The sequence below is a fragment of the Drosophila willistoni genome (genome assembly GCF_018902025.1).
Source record: "Drosophila willistoni isolate 14030-0811.24 chromosome 2L unlocalized genomic scaffold, UCI_dwil_1.1 Seg196, whole genome shotgun sequence".
Lineage (NCBI taxonomy): Eukaryota > Metazoa > Arthropoda > Insecta > Diptera > Drosophilidae > Drosophila > Drosophila willistoni.
The window spans coordinates 8,397,129-8,419,110 of NW_025814048.1; the positions used below are offsets into that span (position 1 = coordinate 8,397,129).

Sequence of the window (21,982 nt, forward strand, 5' to 3'; positions counted from 1 at the left end):
AACTAATTTATTAATTTGGAAAAATTAGTGAAATAACATAAAGCTTAACATTTTATTTGTGAGAGAAATCTAGACAGTTTGATCAATTTAAAAGTTATCCAATTTACATTATAAAATTGACAATTTTCGTAAATGTATGTATGTATGGATTGGATTTTGTTTTTAAATTTCGAAGTAATTTGTTTGTTTTCATTCATTTTCATTATATTTTTAATAACTAAATAAAAATAAACAACAGCTTCAAAACAAAAACAAAACTATTCAAAATATTATTTTGGTTAAACAGTTCCAACTGTTTCGTCTGCAAAATTGACCAACACTGGCATCGGCATCTTCTTCTTATCGATATATGTACATACCTGCCAGCTGTCTGGATATATCGGACATGAGCGAGGAGACAGTGACGCGTTTTTAATTCAATTTAAATAAAACAAATACAAAATGAAACATAAAAGATGTTGTAAATATTATATACGAAACGCATTTACAAGTCTGTGAATTGTCAATAAAGGTGTTTATGTTCAACAAAAGAAGTGGCCAAATATATGTGCAAATCTAAAAGTGACCTACACACACATACACACAAACACACACTCGCAAATACAAAATACATATTTTTAGTGACAATTCATTTTACATATAACTAAAATATATACATATAAGAAATATTTTTAACAATTAATTACGGTCAAAAGTTCTCTTTGTGTTGTTGTTTCTGTTGTCGAGTGTCTTTTAGTATTATCGACCGTTTCATTTGCCTTCGTTGGTGGCAAACATTTTTTTATATATGTATGTATGTGTGTATGTGCACGCATTCAAGGTAGAACTACACGTGCACTCAGCTGTCTGTGCGTAGGTGTGTTGGGGATCCCGCTCAGCTGTTATAGGACAACGGGATAACAGTAAAAAAACCGTGAATAAAATTAAAATTTACATTTAAATTTTAATTCCTTTATGTAAGAGGTAAGTGAACGAATTCATTTTTATTTTTTGTCGCTGCCTAAATAATAGATTTTTCAATTTGTTTGTAGAATTATCATAAACTATAATTGTTCGGTCACAAAAGTAAATACAAATATTTCGTGTATGTCGTCAAAGTGTTAATTGACTCCAAAAATAACAACAACTTGCAAAATTAGCTATACATTTTCACAATGGATTTATTTAACAAAACGGAAATAAATTGCTGTTGATTGATGCCCTCCAATTGCAACAACAACAATAACAACGACAAGCCAATTATTCAGATATACACCACGTACATGGTTATATATATTTATATGTATATGCATTATATTGCTTGTTGTTCTCCGTTCACAATTCTTTTGTAATCCGTCATAATTGAAAAATAATATACTTATATACATACATGAGTGGGGACCGTCCCCCCACTCGAAATATAAGTCTATTGCAGCTCTCTTTCTTTATCTTTTGTGAGCTATTGCCTTATCAGTGGACAATTAAGCTGTAAGCTTAATGACATTTAAATGTCTTTAATAAATGAAAGAAATGAAATCTGAGATATAAACGATGTTCAGATTAACTGCTCTTCGTCTTCTTCTCCTTCACTTAACAATGTGTTAATTACTTATCGAATACTTCAATTATTTCACCCTGCATACACACAAAAAGAAAACTGTCCCCCTCCCCACTTGATTTTTGATTGAAGTATCGCAAATTAATGCTAATTTGAATGATAACTAAATCTAGTATAACATCTTACTAAATCAGTTTATCTCTGAATTCAGTCGAGGACAGACGTGTTAGACGTGTCGTTTAAAAATTTGTATTTAAAATGGTGGAAAATTTTCCTGTCTATTCGATATCCCATTTCATGGAAACTCATTTACAAAGTTCCACCACAAGACGCGGTAGTGCAAATCAACAAGTGAGTTAAAGCCATTTTGTAATTATTACAAACTGTTTTCCTTAACTAAATATCTTAAATTAAAATAAAGAAAAGATAAAAGATTAGAATTTCTTATTCTTCTGGACTGATTCTTCCTTCCTATTCTCCTTCAGAAGTAGTTATTTAAGAATTTAAAGACTTAAACATCACCAAGCCATGAAATTCTAAACACAATAGGTCAATAAACCATAGCTAAGATCGTCTATTAAATTCCTAAAATGAGAAGTGAGTAAGAAGTCCCTTTACTCTGATGTAAACATTCTCTTAATGAAAAGAGAACAAGAGTTTCGACATCATCACCTTGTTCAAAGATGTCATATAGAGACGAGACGAAATTTGCTTGCTTAGCTTATCAGTCATCAAGATCACTCACAAGTTGAAGAACGAATACAATGTAATACATATATAGAGAGAGAGAGTATGAGAGAGAGCAACTGGAACTAAAACTGTGACTGTTCGAAAAATTTGCCTTGTTATTCTTTTTCGCAATGTAGTATGATAGTCTATATGTATGTATGTTTGTTTGTAGAAACCCCTGATAAACCCCATTAATATTGGGCTAAATTTTTTTGTGTATTTTATCAGAAAAACATGGGAGAGTACACCGGTATACATATAAATACATATATGTGTGTACGTACATACCTGTCTGGCGTTTCTTTTTTTCTCTCTTTCTGCGCCATTGGTTCAATGTTTTATTTTTTTTTGTTTTAGTTTTCCAACAGTTTGCGCCGCGTGCGCTTGATTACTAAGCGCTGTTTTATTCAATCTAAAAAAACACATTGCAATTTATAGTATATAAATATATATGTAAATATACATATATAAAGAGATTAAAATTAGTTAGCTCACCAAACTTGTTGAGCTTTGTGAGAAAGTTTAGTGAAACATTCCAAAAAATCATGGGTCGCACTCCGAAATTAAATCTAGTGGGACGTGCTTATTCGGAAATGTCACCCTTGAATCCGTCACCGTCACCGCCACCGCCAGTGGCCACCACAAGTTCTGGGATTGCGGGTGGACAACATGAACGTCACGATTCTGGTGGCTATGGCAGTATATTTCCATTTGGTTTCCTAAGAGGCTCCTTTGGCCGCAGTGGTAACTCAATTCAGGTGCGTTATGTCCCCGACTGATTGGAAACCATATGTTTCTTCGAATGCTAACGTGTTATATAGATGGTGGGATAGCTGATTTTACTATCATGACATAAAGATTATAATAAACAAAAAAAAAAAATTGCGGAAAACATTAGCAGACAGCCTACCGCCCTCTGATTAGAAATCTACAAAAAGAGAATTTCGATAACGACATTGGATGATTGGAGTCCCCTTGCTGTCTAATCGATGGCGTTTTTGTATTTGTTTATATGTTTAGTAAGTGATGTTTTAAAAGTGTTTAAGGAATCTTATTATTTTATGAATTAACTAGAATTTGTTTTATTAAATATTTAAAGCCAGAATTACACATGTAATGAGAATAATGGGTGTGGGCCTACATTATAAAATGTTCATTTGAAAATGATGTGACAAGTTCTACGATCAAAAAACTGACTCTCAAAGATTAGTAATACGTTGAGTCATAAAGTAAAACAAGTAAGTCCTGGAAATAATTACCAGCTTTAAACAATTTATTGACCATAATTCCATAACAAACCCACTTTTTCAGTTGGCTAGAATAACAGGTTGGATTAACAAACCAATTGTTTACTTTAAAAGTTTTTAGCTATGGTTTAAAATTGAATAAATATGTTTTAGGAATGAAAATTAGGAATCAAATTTGAATTAAAAATTTCATATTTCCAAGTATTTTGCATTCTAAATACAGCAAATCAAAAGCCTAATCTAGGCTGAAATAGTAAAACAAAATAAATTTCAATGCTTAAATCAAAATCTTAAAAAAGTCCAATATAAAATATATACATTCTTTTATTATTTAATTATTTAATTAATTTAAAAAATTGTCTTGTTCAAAGCAAAAGAAATATATATTATTATTTATTATACCCTTCCATTAGGCGAACAAAACGAAATAATTTTCATGCTCATATTTTTGAATAAAAAACTTTACGTTATTTTCTACCAAACATAGTTATCTACATACCTACTCTACACACTTTCTACACGAACGCCCCAGAAGTAGGCAACACTTGATCAACACAAAAAAATCTGTTGAACTTGGACGATGGCAAAGCCATTGCAAAGTCAAATTTGAAAATAGTTTGTGGACCATCAACAAATAGGAAAAAAGAAGGTTCTTTATGTATCTACATAAGTACATTTCCTGCCTTATTGACACACATAAGCTGCTCGTTGGTAACAAAATGTGTGAAAACTAGATAACGGTAATTAGCAGAGCATTATCTATTAGGAAATAGCACGCCGTATTTTAATATCCGTTAATCGAGTAGCCTATCTGCTGGTCGTGTTGTATTGTTTGTTCAATTAATGAAAATTAAATATCTATAAAAATGCCAAAGGGAAACAGGGGCCTGCCCTGCCCAAGATTTAAATGGTGGATACTTTAGATGCCCTCATCCCAGACAGTGCAGTACATTGAAGGCAGACGCAGCCAAAAATCGAAAAACGAAACGCGTCGCTAATTCTTTTGTACAACAAAATTGTGAGACATTGAATTTAAAAGTTTATTTCAAAACTGGAACTCAACGGCCAAAATTTGACTAGAATGTTCAAGGCGCGCTTAAAAACGCATCCTCCCCATAGCGGAAATGAGGTGTGTTTATCAGAAATTTCAACTCTCATTAGTTTTTTAGTGAGAAACTTTTTAACAAGTCATAAAGAATATTCATTAATTCGCTTGCCTTTGATATTCGATTTCGGTTTTATTGAAATTGTGCTGGAATTTGTGTTGTGAAATGATATTCTCTCCTTTAAAAAACTACTAAATTTTGGAGAGAAATCGGTATTATTTTAAGCCAATTGTGTTTAATGTCAACTTACATGTGAACAGTATCTAAAAACAAACAAATACTTGGAAGTTCTTATTATTATACAGAGTGGTCGCCACAAATTTAGCATATTGGATATTTTCGAACTTCGATTCTAATTTTCTTGACTAGAAAGTAATTCTGTCAACATTTTTTTTTTAGGTTTTTGTTGGTTATTATATTAAGATAATGTTACGTAAGTTTAGTCATACCAGTTATTTTTATTCTTATATTATTAAATAAGAATATATTCTTAAATAAGAATCCTTTGAAGAAACGGTAGACCTAATTGAACTAAACTAAACTGCATACCACAAATCTTTAATTTATTGCCAATTCTCGTGTTGTAGCCAAGTAAAAATTGTAATTTCGTATCTTTTTTGGATCTTTCAATTTGACGGAGTTTTAGGATACTAATTGATTCAAAAGTAATATTTTTCTTGAACTAAGAAAGTGTCTTAAATGTCCCGTCAAATGAAATTCTATTCATCAAAATGTGATAACAATTTGAAAAACTTTATTAATTACTTGGAAATCAAGAAAATCAGAATCAAAGTTTGAAAATATAAAATCTGCTTAATTCGTGGTAATGCGTTTCTAAAAGTCAATAACGTTAAGATTTCGTATACATTGTGGAAAGAAATCGTATAACTGAGAGAAAATGTTACTGCATCAGTCAATCAATTTTCATTCAATTCATTAAAGGCAATTGATGGCTTGTTGTCTCATTCGTTTTTTTACGATTGATATCAATTAGAAAGTATTCTTTATTTGTTTGTTTAACAAATTGATAAACCTAAACTAGAACTAGCAAGTAAAAATCTTTGTCTAAATAATGAACTAACCACAAACAAAACAAACATCATCTTTAGGCCTTTTACCTTCTACTACTTCTTCTACTTCAACGTCATCATCACTTAAACTTAAACAAAGAGAAAAGGTAAATACAAAGAAAAATAAACAGAATGCAGAATGATGCAGATGAAACCGCGACACAGAAAACCAAAGCAAAAAAGTCATCGAAGAAAACATCGTCTTCATCAGCAACAGCAGCAGCATCAAGTGGATTAAGTGCCACTAGACGAGCAACCATTGGACATCATCCATCGCAGGGGCAGACACTGGGGCAGGGGCAGGGGCAGGGTCATGTTATTGGGGCTCTAGTGCGAAACTTACATGATACAGGCACATATGATATACAGTCATTGCATAGGCCACTTCTCGAGTGTGAAGAGCGTTTGGTGGTCAATCAGCCTTCATCATCCCCCCACAGACGTTCAAACACCAGTGAAATGACCCCTCATGCCAATTTGCCACGTTTCGTCATTGACATCGATGGTGATAATAATGTACGCTCAGAGGATGCTGCCCCAGCGAATGCAAGAAGAAGTACTCTTGCCATCTCCACACCCAACACCCGATCACCAACACCCGAGCCCGAGGGGAATCAGGAGACTGTATCGTTAAACAATTCAATGCGAAGATTCAGTCATTTCAATATGGCCCTGCGTCGTTTCTCTCACATACACGTTCATGTAAATGTCCTTTCTAGTTTCTAACTAGCTAAGCTTGCCACCCAATGATCTATGTGTGTGTGCGTGTTTGTGTGTATATATACATATATGTATATGTATATCCTGGTTTTGCATTTGGTTTAATGTGATCCTAACCTTCTTGGCACGCTGCGTTTTTCTTAGTATTCTGCTCTGCTCGCTGTTGCTTTATATATCTAAAAATAACTTTTCTGCCAGTTCTACCTCCCCCCCCACCCAGCATTAACTTACTTAACTTAACTCTTGGTGCCTTGTGCCTTTGCCTGAATGAGTCTCTCTGTGTGTGAGTGTGTGTGTGCGTGTGTGAAGATGTGCGTTAACCTCTTTGTTTTTGCGGTTCTTCTTGGTTCTTGGTTGGTAAAAAAAAGAAACCACTTCACTATCATTATGGGTTTGAGTTTTCAGCCACTTGATAACCCGTCAAAAGATAATGTTGGTTTAATCCATTTCATACAAAATGTTTGAATTTTATCATTAACTGTCTATTAAAAAGGCTATTTATAACGGTTAAAAGTTATTTATATAAATTCTTGGTGCTTGGTTCTTCCCCAATGAATTTCCTTTTTTTTTTGAAATCCTCAATTTGCATAAAGATATGGTATATATAGTATTTCAGGAACTCGTTTAATTACTAACGTTGAGCTCTTGCGGTCACTTTTCTCTTTCACACACAGACACTTTTTTCTCTTTCTCTCTCTCTCTTTGGAGCTACCCCCTTTCAATTAGCTAATAGACAATCAATTACAGGAGAAAAAAAAAATACATATTTTTGCCATTTGGCCTTAAAGAGAGAAACTTTTTGCAAGGTAAATAGTGTAAAACCATGTATTACATTACGTCTCGATGGCGTCTTAAGAGTTGGTTTGGTGGTCAGTGGTCAGTCGGTCGGAAATACTGCTACACAGTAGACGCACTGCAACAACAGAGAGAGAGATAGAGAGAGATAAACAAATAGTGTTTGTTGTTTATTTTGTGTGCATTCGATTTGCCCAAATTGCTCAAACACGTTTCCGCGAAATTACAGAAAAAAAAAAAAACTAAGTGCATCTACTCATAACCTTTTGGAGTCTTAATCTTTGCGTGCGAGAGCCAAATCATTTAGAGTCTCTTGAGTCTCTAAATACAAAACGTTATTTGTTTTTGTTAGCACTTTTTGATAAGCTTAGCGTGTCTTGCGTTAACTACAAAACGAGCGGCCAATTCGAGCGACCACTACTAAATTAGCAGCTAAAGCAGCAGGTTGCAGCACTTTGCGTCGCGTAGCAAATGCCAATAAAGAAAAAGTGCAGCATAAAGTTAGCAATTAATTAACGGTCTATAAAAAAAAGCACAGAAAAATGACAAAAAAATTGCAATTCTCTTAATTAAAACTCGTGGTGACTTGTGTGTGTAAACATATGCGCATACTATACCAATATATATATCTATCTGTTGTTTTTTTTTTTTTATATAAATTGACGTAAACGTGTATACAGTGTTTTATCAGTGTACAGAATAAATAAATTCGTGGAAATATCTCAGTCAGTATCTTTTGCAACCGTCCAAAATGAAGCTATCAAAAAGTTTGGACGAGCTAATATTAAATGCATCTCGTTTAAGCCTAAATAACTTACGTTCACCCACCAAGAAGAAAACCAAGAACGTAAGAGATCTAAATTTTAAAACTTTAAATAATATTTTGAATGTCTGCAAAGTGTTTATGGCTAGTGAATCATATTATTATAACACTAGTTTGTAAGGAAAAGTCTATTTAGGGTATATTAGTTTGTAGCAGAAGTTAGTTTAGCAAAGTTTCTGTAAGTTCGGGAAGTTTTAAACATAGGTAAATATTAAAACAAGTGTGCTAAGTGCGTTTAAAGAAACAATTTTTTAAGTAGGTCAAATAAGAACAATCGGTAAAAATCGTGAGATCCATAGCTCTTTATTGAATAGTTGTTACAAAAACAATCAGTGAAAAGAATCGCAATAGTTTGTTAAGAAATTATGAACATACTCGAGAAGAAAATCCGATAACTTGATCTAGTATTATGAGAAGGATCGATTGAAATAGTAAGATCGGAATGCTTTAAGTATATTATTATAGTTATTAACAAGATGGAATCGCTTAAGTTTATTAAGCAATCGTCATGATTGTGAAGAAGACCTCACGACTTTGTCAAGTAGATACTATGAGAACAATCGGAAGAAATCGTAAGATTTATGTGTTTTGAATAAAATTTAAGTATTCACAAGATGGAATCGCTTTAGTTTCTTAAGATCTCAAGACTTTGTCAAGTAGATCATATGAGAACAATCGGAACAATTTGGAAGATTTGTACGTTTTAAAAAAAATTAAAGTATTAATCAGATACAATATCTAGAAATCTTATAGTTGTGAAAGAAACAGTCGGTTTGGGGTATATCCTTCTTAATTAAACAATTATGACCATACTAGGGAACAAAATACGACGACTTTGTCTAGTAGATCATGCAAAAAATCGTTAGAAATCAGGTGTTACATCTGATATATTACAGATATTACATTTGCAATATCGTTTTCGTTTGTGTCGATTTAATTTATTGAAATCTGACGAATTTGTCAAATAGATCTTATAAGAACAATCGGTAGAAATCGTAAGATTTATCGTATAGTCAGTAAAAATCTTTATTATAGAATCAATCTGTTTAGCTTAAATTAAAACATCTCCCTCATTTTATAAGAATTGATGAGCATTCTAGGAAATTTTGCATAAAATTATACATATATGTATATTAATTTGTTGCTCTTGTTAGTTAAACTTCAAAACTGTTGGGTTGAAAGGGTAAACAAAATTCGATAGAAACGATTTCAAAGCCTTTTAACTCTGTTTACTTTCTTAGCTTGTTTTGCGTTACGCTTAACTAAATTTTAACACCTTCAATAAGTGTATCAGTATCAATCTAACTAATTTCTGTAGTCGCCTTATAACTAGACTTTTAAATGCAAAGCGTAAAAAATTAGTCATGCCTTTGAAAGATTTTCAACTTTGCTGCTGCGTCACATAATAATATTATAAATAAAGTAAACTCCCAAATTATTTATGCCCACTGCAAAAACGTGAAAGTCCTATGCTTGATTATTATTATCATTTTCATTATCAAATAAAACAAAAAGATGTACAGAGATAGAAATACAGAATACAAGAGGAAAACTTTGTATTTATTTATGTCTTATATAGAGTGGCGCTCAACCCATCGCATATCAAACAAAACGAAACGAAAAAAACCACAAAAAAAAATGTGATATTTATTGTATATCAATTCTGACAACTGTATGTCATGGTGACCGTTCTTTAGATAAAACCTGGTTGACACATGTTTCGAATACGATTTCGCAAATGTCAATAAAATCAATGAAATTTTTTTTTCTTTGCCCTGCTCGAAAAGTTATTTTACACCCAATGTTTTATGATATGTTCTTCTCCCATGACTCGTTCTATTTAATTTATTTATGTATAAAGAGCCTTAATTACACCTCCAGCTAAGTGAAAATGGTTAATAATGGGTCTAGAAATATAAAATTTTCAAGTTTTTCTACTGCTTTTCCTTGCCTAACCCTGGAAACAAAGTAAATTCTAATCAAATACAGTAAAAGCTCAAAAATTAGAATTTTTCATAACGTTCTACAAACTTGAATATTAATTTTTATTCAGAAGTATAAATTTTATTACTTAGTTTGTGATGAAACATATTTAAAAACTAATTAAATATCTTTTTTTTAACATTTCTAAAAAGTGATAAAATGAAAAATTGGTTAAAAGCTCAAAAACTTATAATTTTTCAAAACGTTCAACAAATTTTAATATTCAGAAATGTAAATTTTATTACCTAGTTTGTGATGAAACATATTTAAAAACTAATAAATAAATTAAATATATTTGAACAAAAGGAAATGTTTGTTAACAGCTCATAAGTTAGAACTTTTTAAAACGTTCTACGAACTTTAATATTAATTTTTATTCAGAAATGTAAATTTTCTTACCTAGTTTGTGATGAAACATATTTAAAAACTAATAAATAAATTAAATATCTTTTTGAACATTTCTGAAAAGTGATAAAAAGAAAAGTTTGTCAATAGTTAATTTGATATTTAAAGGAGTCAAAAGCCTCAAAGCTACTAATCTTATATTTTGTTTAGGTCAAGTATTAATACCTTATCTAAAATTGTAAATAGATAAATAAATAGGAACTTACGAAAATTTAGAACAAAGAAGTACTAAACTTTGAGCATTTACAGTATTTATCTATATACATATATATTAATTGGATGTGAGCTAAACTAACCGGAAGAATGGCTAAAACCCGCTTGAGGTGTAAAAATGGCTAAAAGTTAACACTTCCCGATAACCCATATACAATTTGGCATGATTTTAATATACAAACTCAAATTAATTCCAATTTACTCACTCAATACGTTCTTTATATTCCACTTGATATATAGAATATAAATCGCTACGGAGAATCCATGGGATCACTTGGTCATCGCGCCCTATTGCAGTATATAGATAATAATGATATATCCGGATTACGGGCCATACTCGATAGTCGTCATTTGACCATCGATGATCGAGATGAGGTGAGAGTTACTTAGAAGATCTTTATTTAAAAAGGAAACTTTTAATGGTTTGTTTTTGTAGAATGGCACCACGGTGCTGATGGTAGTAGCTGGACGTGGTTTAACTGCCTTTGTACGTGAATTTCTGGCTCGTGGAGCAGATGTCCAGGCAGAGGATTTGGATAATTGGACAGCTTTGCTGTGTGCTACACGTAATGGACATTTGGATGTGGTGCAATTGTTAATAGATCATGGAGCTGAGGTCGAACATCGTGATATGGTAAGTAAAACTGGGAAACAAGGATATTGGTCGAAGATACTAAAATCGTTATCAATTCCTTTTGCAGGGCGGTTGGACATCTCTGATGTGGGCTGCCTATCGTGGGCACACGGAACTGGTGCGTTTGCTGCTCGACAAAGGAGCCGATGGCAATGCCCATGGCAATTATCATCTTGGTGCTCTTCTCTGGGCTGCTGGACGTGGGTTTAAGGAGATTGTCGAACTGTTGGTGCAACGTGGAGCCAAAGTGAATGTGGGCGATAAATATGGAACAACAGCTTTAGTTTGGGCATGCCGTCGGGGCAATGTGGAAATTGTTGATATACTGGTCAAGGCAGGAGCCAATGTTGATACAGCGGGAATGTATTCATGGACTCCATTGCTGGTGGCCGCCGCCGGAGGACATTCCGATTGTGTCAATTCGCTGTTGGAGAAGAAACCGAATGTAAATGCTTTAGATAAGGATGGAATGACCGCTCTGTGCATAGCCAGTCGTGAGGGTTTTCAGGATATTGCTGCCTCACTGATAGCTGCTGGTGCCTATATAAATATACAGGATAGAGGAGCAGACACACCATTGATACACGCTGTTAAGGGTGGCCATCGAAGTGTGGTGGAGGCATTACTGAAGAAGCATGCCGATGTCGATATCCAGGGAAAGGATCGTAAAACTGCCATCTATACGGCTGTGGAGAAGGGACATCTACAGATTGTCAAGCTGCTGTTGTCCACCAATCCAGATTTGGAGTCATCAACCAAAGACGGGGATACCCCTTTGCTGAGAGCTGTTAGGAATCGAAATTTGGAAATTGTCCATATGCTGCTCGATCGCAAGGCAAAGGTTACGGCCAGCGATAAACGTGGTGACACCTGCCTACACATAGCCATGCGAGCACGAAGTAAGGCCATAGTAGAAGCCCTGCTAAGGAACCCAAAGCATAGTCAATTACTGTATAGAGCCAACAAAGCAGGCGAAACGCCCTACAACATTGATACACTGCACCAGAAAACCATTTTGGGTCAAGTGTTTGGTTCAAGGCGTCTCAATACCAATGAGGATTCAGAAGGCATGCTGGGGTATGAACTCTACAGTTCGGCTCTGGCTGATGTGCTTAGTGAGCCCACCCTAACCACGCCCATTACCGTTGGTCTCTATGCCAAATGGGGAAGTGGCAAAAGTTTTCTCCTCAATAAGCTGCGAGATGAAATGAATAATTTCGCCCGACAATGGGCGGAACCACCGGCGAAAACGAATGGACTCCTCTTCTTGGTCTGTGTACATTTGAGCCTGCTCATTGGAACAATAGTAGGATTGAGTTCTTGGTCCACTTTATGGGGTCTTTTGGCCTCTGGCTTGTTCCTGATCCTAACCTATTTGCTTTTGGCATTGGTACGATATTTCAACTTTCAAATGGATATGTTTTGGGCTTATACAATATTGCATGGTCTGGAGAAGAGAATGACCCGACTGAGACTTATATTGCAAGTGGCCTTTTGTCATCCTCCTGGACCGCAGTCGGATTCCCAAGCGAAACCAGTGCGTTTTCATTTCGCCGAAGCTAGCAGTGCCTCTCCCACCGGAGATGGAGCTGTGGCCCATATGCTGGCCTCCTTGTTGGATGCCATTGAGTCCCATTACGGTTGGCTAGCCACACGACTTTACAGAGCATTTCGGCCCAAATGTCTGAAGACAGATATTGGCTGGCGTTGGCGACGGATGTGCTGCATACCAATTGTGGTCATCTTTGAATTGGCTCTCATCACTTTGGTGGCGGGAATCTCCATGTTGATAGCCTATTTTACCTACGCCTCGGAAGATGAGCGACAACAAATCTTGGTTGCCATCTATGTGATTGCTGCTGTGCTAGTGACTCTGATCTGTACACATTTGCATGTTTTGGCCAAAGTTTTTGGTTCTCTATTCACCTCACACAAGCGGCAACTGAAACGGGCTGTGCGTTCGAATGAAACTGCTCCCTTGACCATGCTAGGAGCAGAGGTGGCTGTCATGACGGATATGGTGAAATGTTTGGATGCTTTTACCAATCAGCAGAGTCGTCTAGTGGGTGTAGTGGATGCTCTGGACTCATGTGATACGGAAAGAATACTCACTTTATTGAATGCCGTGCAGACATTACTCTCCTCACCAAATCGTCCATTTGTATTACTCATCTCAGTGGATCCTCATGTCATTGCCAAGGCTGCTGAGGCTAATAGTCGGCGCCTATTCACTGAGGGTGGCATTGGTGGTCATGATTTCTTGAGGAATCTGGTCCATTTGCCAGTTTATCTACAGAATTCTGGTCTACGAAAGGTGCAAAGAGCCCAAATGACTGCTCTACTCTTCAAACGTAGCGGCGGCGGCGGCGGTGGTGGCGGTGGAGGGGATTATCAATTCGATGATGGTCCTATGCCCACTTTGGGTCATTCAGTCTCCGCTCGTCGTCTGTCGAATGCTTCCGAGATTATGTCCAGTCAGGAGAAATTGCGAGGCAATGCTCAACGAGGTGCCGGCACTTCGGGTGGTGGCAAAAAACTACGCCTGTCCGAATCGGTGGCCAGTTCGATTGGTTCAAACCTGCATCGCTTGGGCCAGAATCCTCAGGGAGTGTTGGACTTATCACGCATTGTCCTCACCGACGATTACTTCAGTGATGTAAATCCTCGCAGCATGCGACGTCTGATGAATGTCATCTATATCACTGTCCGTTTGCTGAAAGCCTTTCAAATTGACTTTAGTTGGTATCGTCTGAGTTCTTGGATCAATCTCACCGAGCAGTGGCCATTGAGAGCGAGTATGATTGTCTTACATCATGATCAATTTATGGATACCAATGCCGATGAGAATGTCTCATTGCAGAGTGTCTATGAAAAGTAAGTTGTGCATATTTATTTCAAACCCGAATCCTTAATTGATTCCTAACTTTCTTGCAGAGTTCGTCCCAAGTTGGCTTGTTTGCGTGAGGCAGCTCCTCTGTTGGAATTGGATCGAGATGAGCGTAAATTGGATGCATTTTTACAATTGCATAAATCTGATTTATTAGTTGCCGATTTGCGCATATTTTTACCATTTACCATCAATCTGGATCCCTATTTGAGAAAAGTTTTAAAGGGTAAGTATCACATCGAAGTACAAAGAATCTTATCTAAGTTATTATTATTCTTGCAGAGGATCAGCAGACCATAGAAGATGAGGGCTCCTTGGTTCTACAGACACGACCAAGTGTTTCAAATTCAATAAACAGGCATCATCCAGCTCCACCCACAACCTATGTGCCTTCGCCTCAAGCCTATCCGCCTTATCAAATGTTCCACAATGAATATATGGCCAATGAGTTGAGATCTCGCTTACCCAGCTCTAGTACTGAACCTCCCATGACTCCACTTTTGGCCAATACACCGAATGATTCATTTAGTGTAAGTGAAATTATATTTCAGTTTCATCTTTTATTTTTTAACGAGAGTTCTCTTCAATTTCAGGATGATATATTGCAAACTAAACTCACAGATCTCACTGTAGAGGGTGTTATTAGTTTATTAGAGCGCATTGAAGACCTCAAGCCCGCTTTGCCCAAATTGTCTCCAGTTTTGCGGGAAAATGCCATTAATGGTCGTGTCCTTAAACATTGCGAATTGTCGGATTTGAAATCAGTTTTGGGCTTAAGTTTCGGGCATTGGGAACTATTCCGTTTGCTAGTTACCACTTTGAGAGATTGTGAACGCCTGGCCCCACGTAAAGTTAGGCCACAGGCGTCAATTATTGAGCCACCGCCAGCAGCTCCCATACCCATGATCAAGGATGTTACAGATGCCCTAATCACACCTGCTCCACGCGAACCACTGTCCCGAAAGAATTCTGTCAGTCATATGGAGAAACAGGTAAACAATTGGCGACTAACGACTTAATCTAAGCAATTCACTTCATTACATTGATCTTAATCTTTAATCAATATCATGCTAACCAGTCGAAAATCCATGACTATGAGTATCTACAGGTAAAACTAAAATACAAAAGATTGACACTTATTTAATTAACTCTTCTTTGTTTTGGTTGTGATTGAAGAAAATTATTCAAATTTTATTTGACTCCTTTTTATACCATACACCCATAGGGTGAAATGGTATATTAAAGTCGCCAAAATGTATGTAACAGGCAGAAGGAAGCATCTTTGACCCCACAAAGTATATATATTCTTGATCAGGATCAAAAACCGAGTCGATCTAGCCATGTCCGTCTGTCCGTCCGTCCGTCCGTCCGTCCGTCCGTCCGTCCGTCCGTCCGTATGAACACCTAGATCTCGGAGACTATAAGAGCTAGAGCCACCAAATTTGGTATGCAGTCTGGTGTAGTATGTACGCTTATCGAGTTTGTTTCAAATTTTTGCCACGCCCCCTTCCGCCCCCAGAATTTACATAAAACTGTTTTTCCTAAAAAGTATAGCAGATAGAAACATCAAATTTGGTTTATATACTCGTTTAGTTAGCGCGCAGAAAATAATTGTTCCAACTTTTTGCCACGCCCCCTTCCGCCCCCGGAATTTACATAACTCTGATTTTCTTAAAAACTATGAAAGCTACCGACATTAAATTTGGTATGTAACTTAGCCTAATAGACGCGCCGATATTGACTATTTAAAAATTTTGCCACGCCCATTTCCGCCCCCGAAAATTAAACAAAACTGATTTTCTCGAAAACTAACAAAGCTAAACTCACCAAATTTAGTATGTATATTGGCTTAGTATGCGCGCAGAATACATATATTTTAATATGTTGCCACGCCCACTTCCGCCTCCATAATTTAGAAAAAACCGATTAGCTCTTGCAATTTTTTGACCATCGCGATCAAATTTGGCAGACTAATAAATCTTATCTATTTCTATCAAACTACCAAATTTGATTGAAATCGGACTAGAAACATACAAAATATACGTATGAACGTATTTTGCTACGCGATCCATAAGGGCAGAATTGGCCGTTGGCTAGTGGCGGCGCTAGAGTGCTTGTGTGTTTGTAGAGTGAGCGAGATAGCAAATGGTATGAGGCATGTTAAAACAATTTAGTAGACATACATTTGGTTTTCGAAATTCTAAATATTTGTTTCACCTGGTGTATGGTATACCCAAGTCGGCGAGACGACTTACTTACTTCATTTTGTTTTAGGTGACTCTGGAAGAGCAAATGATTTGTGGCGCTTTGCAGACCTTGAATGAAGAAGCTTTCGAGGATGTTGCTAGCAGTGAACGTCCAAGTCCAACAGGTGAGATGATGGCACAACTACAGTTAGCACCCATACGGGAATCATCTGAATTTGGTTCACCTTCCGATGAGCAACAGAAACAAATGTCCTCCGGCATATTAATACGTAACCACAACAATAATGCAACAACTGCAACAACAACAACAATTAGCACACCAACAACAACTAAATATTTGCATGCTGAATATAATCAAAGCGGCAGTTCGCATTCACTGCAAAGTCTAAGTACCCAGCCAGGTGGAATAATTGGTGGTAATGGTGGTAGTAGTACAAATGATCTAATCAATGTTGGTGATGGTAATTTCGGTTTATCTCCTTCGCATCGTAATTCCCTAGGTGATGAATTCATAATCGAACCGAATCTTGGGGCATCGCCATATATAGTGCCCATGGTTGTGGTAGTACCAAATGGCAATGGTGATGGTCATCATCATCCGTACAATGATACCAAATTATAAAAGTGTGACTGAGAACAAGACCGGGGGACAGGGTGGGAAACCTGAATTATATAATAATATAAAACGATTTTATAATAAGAAGAATACACAAACATTTCATTCCTATACCAAAAAGAAAAAAACCAAAAACGGTATAATACGGTATAATTCCTATTATCCGGCATCGGACCCAATCGAAATGTATTCTTATAGTAGAATATAAACATAAATTCTCATATTTTGATATCTGGATAAATGGAATTCTACTGTACATATATATAATAGACTGCAAAATGTTTTTTTTTGCATTAAAATTTTTGCCATTTAGTAATAGTTTTTGTTTGGTTTTTGTTGCTAAAACATACAACTATACGTATCTAGAGTTATTAAATCCTATTATATAACCTGGGATATGTTTGCTATTTTAGTTGAAATTACTAATACAAAAAACATCTTCCTCGTTTAACTGCATCTCTGGCTTTTAACTAATACTGATTTGAGCTGGTTACTAATTCAATGTATTAAACCAAAACCTTAGTTTTTAGTTGCTACACACACACACAGAGAGACACTACCAAAAATTGTCAACAACTAATACAAACAAACAAAACAAAAAAACGTGAAAAAAAGTCAATAAATTTTTTTGATATATTGAAATAAATCATTTTATCAAATACAAATGGCATTTTATTGTTAAAAAAGCTTTTAGATTAATAATCTTTTTGGTCAATGTCAAGTTAATTTAATGCTTTATTGTTTCAAAATGTTTTTTATTTGCATGATAATTATAATTAATGAGGGCTTAAGGATAATTGTTGTTGATTCTCCTAAACAAACTTTTCGATATGGACATATTGTTTTATTTTTTCAATTTATTATAGAAATTGTTGATACTTCATCTAATGTAATGGCAGCAGCAGCAGCCGTGGTCGCCTCATCCTCTTCATCGATGGCGTCGCCGTTGCAACAGCGTAGAGATTCCATATTAAAACCGCAGGGCAGTGGGAAGACTTCGACAGAGAAACGTGTATCGATCAAACAATTGCCTAACAATAACAATAATAGTAACAATAACAACAACAATGCCAAATTATCAACTAATGTGGAATACATCTCTGAAGTGGCCACAACTGCCGGAGCATCGGGAAGTAGTAGCAAAAACCGCTTGACCTCCAAGCCGCCATCAGGTTTGGTTATAAACCAATATTATATCATATTGCATCCATTTCAATTAATCATTTTATATTGCAGGTGCCCGTCCAGCTTCATTGATTATAACCAAATCGGATTCGTCGTCACAGTTTCAGTTGTTGCGCTCCTCATCAGTGGACTATGAGGATGTTGAGGCCCAGCAGCACCAGCAACGTATTAGTGCTTTACGAGTTTCACTTCTCGAGCAGCAGGAAGATGAGTCATCGCCTTTAGTGTTTACAGTGAGGAAATGATAGAAACTTATATCTAGATCTTAATTACAAAGAATATATGTGTTTATATATATATATAGCTAAATATATATATATATATATATGTTATATGTACTTATTATATGTAATAATGCGTTGTGAATATAGAAAATAGAATTATAAGACAAATTATAAAGAATGATAAATGTATAACTTTGGCACAATTACAAATTATATTAGCAGAGGAAGCTCATATAATTATATTTATATTTGAGATGTTTGACAGTATAATAATGGCAAAAAATAATGAAAGAAATTATTAATATTTCTTTCTTACAATTTCGGAAATCTTATTTTCTAGTTTGATTTCAACCGATTAGGCACTTTGGCAATTCCTCTGTTTGGCTTTAGCTCTTTTGTATTAAATTCGTATTTGGTAATCAGGTCAGATTTTCATTTTAATTGTATGAGTTTCTAGTTAATCGAGGATCTTTTATGGCGTTTCGTTTAATAAATAAGGCATTTTTCAAGGGTTTATACAATTGTTCGGCCCACAACTGACTGGGCATACATTCGGATAGCTCCTTTAAGGCAAACATTACGTTTGTTTGTGTCTGTGTTAGATTAATAATATCAAATTTAGGATCCTGCCAAATGGCATAATTTTCAGCATTTTCTTTCATGGGTTTAGTTTGAGTGCCCATGTCTTTAGTGTTATTCGATGGTTGTTTAATTGTTTGGGTGCCCATGGTTCTATATAGACCGGTTCCCGAAGACATCAAATCCTCCAGCTTAACGTCCAGTTCACCATTTTCGGCGGCTAGTTTGCGTAACTTGAGGATTCGCTGTGGAGTCACGGTATTTGCTTCTATTTTTTTCAATGAATCCGAATTAATGCCCAAGATATTAAGTATCTTGACAGTATCCTTTGGCAATGCCTCGAGCCCCCATTTGGATATGTTAATATATGTACCACTTATGGAATTGAAGTTGTAAGAAACATTGAAATTATTTTGCAAGGGTGACGGGTTCTCGAAAATGTCCTGGGTCATGAAGGACAAACTAATCGGCATTTTTGAAATGGTATCGACCATAAGAAACTCCTCTTTGGGCGCCTTCGATGATTCTAATTCCATTTGGACTACCGTCAATCTGGTTCGTTCAACGTTAGCTCGTTGTTTCTCTCTGGCAGTCAATTTGGGTGGTTGAGGTTCAGGTGCTGCCTGTATTAGCTTGGAAGGATCGACCAATCGTACCAATCGACCCTTCTCATCATCACGTAATTTAAGCTCCTCGAAATCCTTTTTCGATTCTGGTTCACATTTCTTGGAATGGTTTTTACTATAGGACAATGTTGAAGAATCTCGACTACGTTTGGATCCATTGAAATCGTCGCGCTGTGCATCCGAACTGCGTCTTCTTTTGTAAGTTCTTTCGCCTTCGTTATTATTCGAGATTCCAGCTCTCGATCCAGAAAGTGATCTTTCCTCACGTCTGTATTCGTCTTCTCTAGGCAGACTGGGACTACGCCTACGGGGACTTCTATTAAGTACACTGCGCCGGGATTCACGATCCGGACTGGGGCTATGTCGCCTGACTCTTTTGTCTTCATTGTTATCTCTCGATGGACCAGGACTCCGTATTCTCTCTCGTTCTTCATGATGCCGACTTTTATTTTTCTTATGCTTCTTTCGTTTTTTGGAGTGAGATGATGTTGATGCCTCTTCTTCTCCGGCTTGTTCGGTTAATTTTTTCAACAGAGCCTCTTGATCGAGTAGAGCTTGTAGCTCGGGCGATGCTTCTCCTGCTTGTTGTGTCTCAGGGCCATTACCCAAGTCCATATCATCAAGATGCTCTCGCTTTGTAAAACCATTTGGTATGACGTCCCAATCCTTGTCAAATCCATCCCAGTCAATGTTCGCATCTTCTAATTTCGGGGGATTTTCATCCTTAACATCTTTTTGTCTTGGAGCTACCAAGTCATCAAAATAGTTATCATCCGGATCTCGCTTGGGAATGACAACGTTTTCCTCTGCATCATCACTTTCCCAGCCTGCATCGGTGCCGGTGCTTGTTGCATTTGAGACGAATATCTTTGGCGAAGTTGCAGGTTCTTCGCGTAGCGGCGTCGTATCGTTATCACTAAGTTTTGGGTGTTCTGAAGGTTCAATTTTAAGATTTACGTCCATATTTCGTACCTAGTTGTTCAGCGAATCCTTCAACAAATGAAAATTCAGGCTAGCAAACACTGAACAACACTGAAATTTTCATGCACTGGTCCCAGTATTTTTTTAGTGTGATACAATGCACAGTACAAAAAATACTGATATAGTGCAACAAATGGATTAAAGTTAATTAATAAAAATAATATTAACAATGTATAAAAAGTCACAGCAAATAATAAAAAATATTTACAAATTTAGTGGTGGATTTATAATTGCAAGAAACTGCAGCTAAAAGCATAGAGACGAATTGGAACTGGAACTTGTTTGGCCCCATTTGTTGTAAGTATTTATGCACACACACACACACACACTGATAGCTTTTTGAATTGTTGACAATAGATAAAATTGCTTTAACAGCTGTTCTTTGTTTACAAGCTTTGTTGCTTGATTGCTTGAGTGGGTGGGGGAAAATTGAGGGTTGGTGGTTTCGGCGGCAAACCAGCTGATTTCCCACACACAAATTTACACTCAAAGGTCACCTTGAGCCTAATAAATGCGAGAGAGAATCACATAAAAAATTTCATTCAGTTGCTGAACAATATTTTGCTGGTAAAAACATAAAATAATTACAATTAAATTGAAAATATATAAAAAATACTTACCAATATCTACAATTTTTCTTGTGTTTAATTCAAAACTATGGAAAACAAATTTAAACGTGATCAAAATAATAATTTGAGATACAAAATATATATAATGAATACATAGCTAAGAAAAAAATCTCTGCAAATGTTGATGAAATTAAAAGTTCAAAAGTGTTGTGTGCCCCAACATATATGTATGTAGTTTTAGAAATGTTTTGAAAAAGAACCACATAATCAAAACCAAAATACTTTTTATTTGTGTGTATGTATGCATAAGTGTGTGTTTGCAGGTGCAAGTGCATGTGCAATTGTTGTCCTCTCTCTCTCTCTCTTTCTTTGTAGAATTTGTCTACATTATCAGGCACAGTTAATTGATATCTACATGCCGGCAAAAAGTAATTTATTGACCTAGATTCACGCCCACAAACACACATACATACATAAGTATAAGTGTATATTCCTTTGCATTTCTTCAGGGGCGGCCTTTGAGGTAGTCAGCCTTAGGTGTGTAACCTTGAACTTCAAAATCAAAGTTATTAACGACAAGTTATTATGTAATTTTGTTTGAAAAAAAAGGACAATTGGTTGCAGGACAAAAATTGTTTCCATATTTATTTTAATTGATCTAGACAAAAAGAAGAAGATACGATACTGTAATTGTGCTCTAAGCTGATACAGAATATATACGTACATAAGTATGTATATTTTTAGTATTATCTCTAAATTTTAACTCACATTAGTGCTAAGCATACAAAAACTCTATGTAATGCTGTACGTATTTATGTCTGGGTCGCTTTGTAGTGAATCGGTCAA

At 35.8% G+C, this 21,982-nt stretch overlaps 2 protein-coding genes across 10 annotated transcripts; one reads left to right on the forward strand and one right to left on the reverse strand.

The window, feature by feature from the left end:
• The first annotated feature begins 357 nt into the window (after positions 1–357).
• Positions 358–18,570, forward strand: LOC6640396 (kinase D-interacting substrate of 220 kDa). Of its 9 annotated transcripts, none has more exons than XM_023174794.2 (11): positions 358–963; positions 10,869–11,003; positions 11,065–11,262; positions 11,330–14,136; positions 14,197–14,375; positions 14,432–14,679; positions 14,743–15,141; positions 15,228–15,257; positions 16,424–16,772; positions 17,839–18,144; positions 18,209–18,570. In XM_023174794.2, exons 2-11 carry the CDS (start codon positions 10,893–10,895, stop codon positions 18,400–18,402), a joined length of 4,821 nt encoding a protein of 1,606 aa, XP_023030562.1. In that variant the 5' UTR covers positions 358–963; positions 10,869–10,892; the 3' UTR covers positions 18,403–18,570. The 9 variants fall into 9 exon arrangements, with proteins under 9 accessions (XP_023030562.1, XP_023030560.1, XP_002063038.1 ...); XM_023174792.2 differs by lacking the exon at positions 358–963 and adding an exon at positions 2,777–3,024; XM_047010244.1 differs by lacking the exon at positions 358–963 and adding an exon at positions 7,941–8,051.
• On the reverse strand, positions 18,571–20,610 carry LOC6640395 (protein panoramix). The gene has a single exon (XM_002063001.3). The coding sequence runs from the start codon at positions 20,547–20,549 to the stop codon at positions 18,819–18,821; it is 1,731 nt and encodes a 576-aa protein (XP_002063037.1). The 5' UTR covers positions 20,550–20,610; the 3' UTR covers positions 18,571–18,818.
• Positions 20,611–21,982: the final 1,372 nt, after the last annotated feature.

Excerpts from the sequence above, each read along its gene's own strand:
- LOC6640395 (XM_002063001.3), bottom strand. The coding sequence starts at position 20,549 with ATGGACGTAAATCTTAAAATTGAACCTTCAGAACACCCAAAACTTAGT.
- LOC6640396 (XM_023174792.2), top strand. The coding sequence starts at position 2,812 with ATGGGTCGCACTCCGAAATTAAATCTAGTGGGACGTGCTTATTCGGAA. Across the intron at positions 11,004-11,064 it reads CCATCGATGATCGAGATGAG|AATGGCACCACGGTGCTGAT; the intron begins GTGAGAGTTACT and ends TTGTTTTTGTAG. Across the intron at positions 14,137-14,196 it reads TTGCAGAGTGTCTATGAAAA|AGTTCGTCCCAAGTTGGCTT; the intron begins GTAAGTTGTGCA and ends ACTTTCTTGCAG.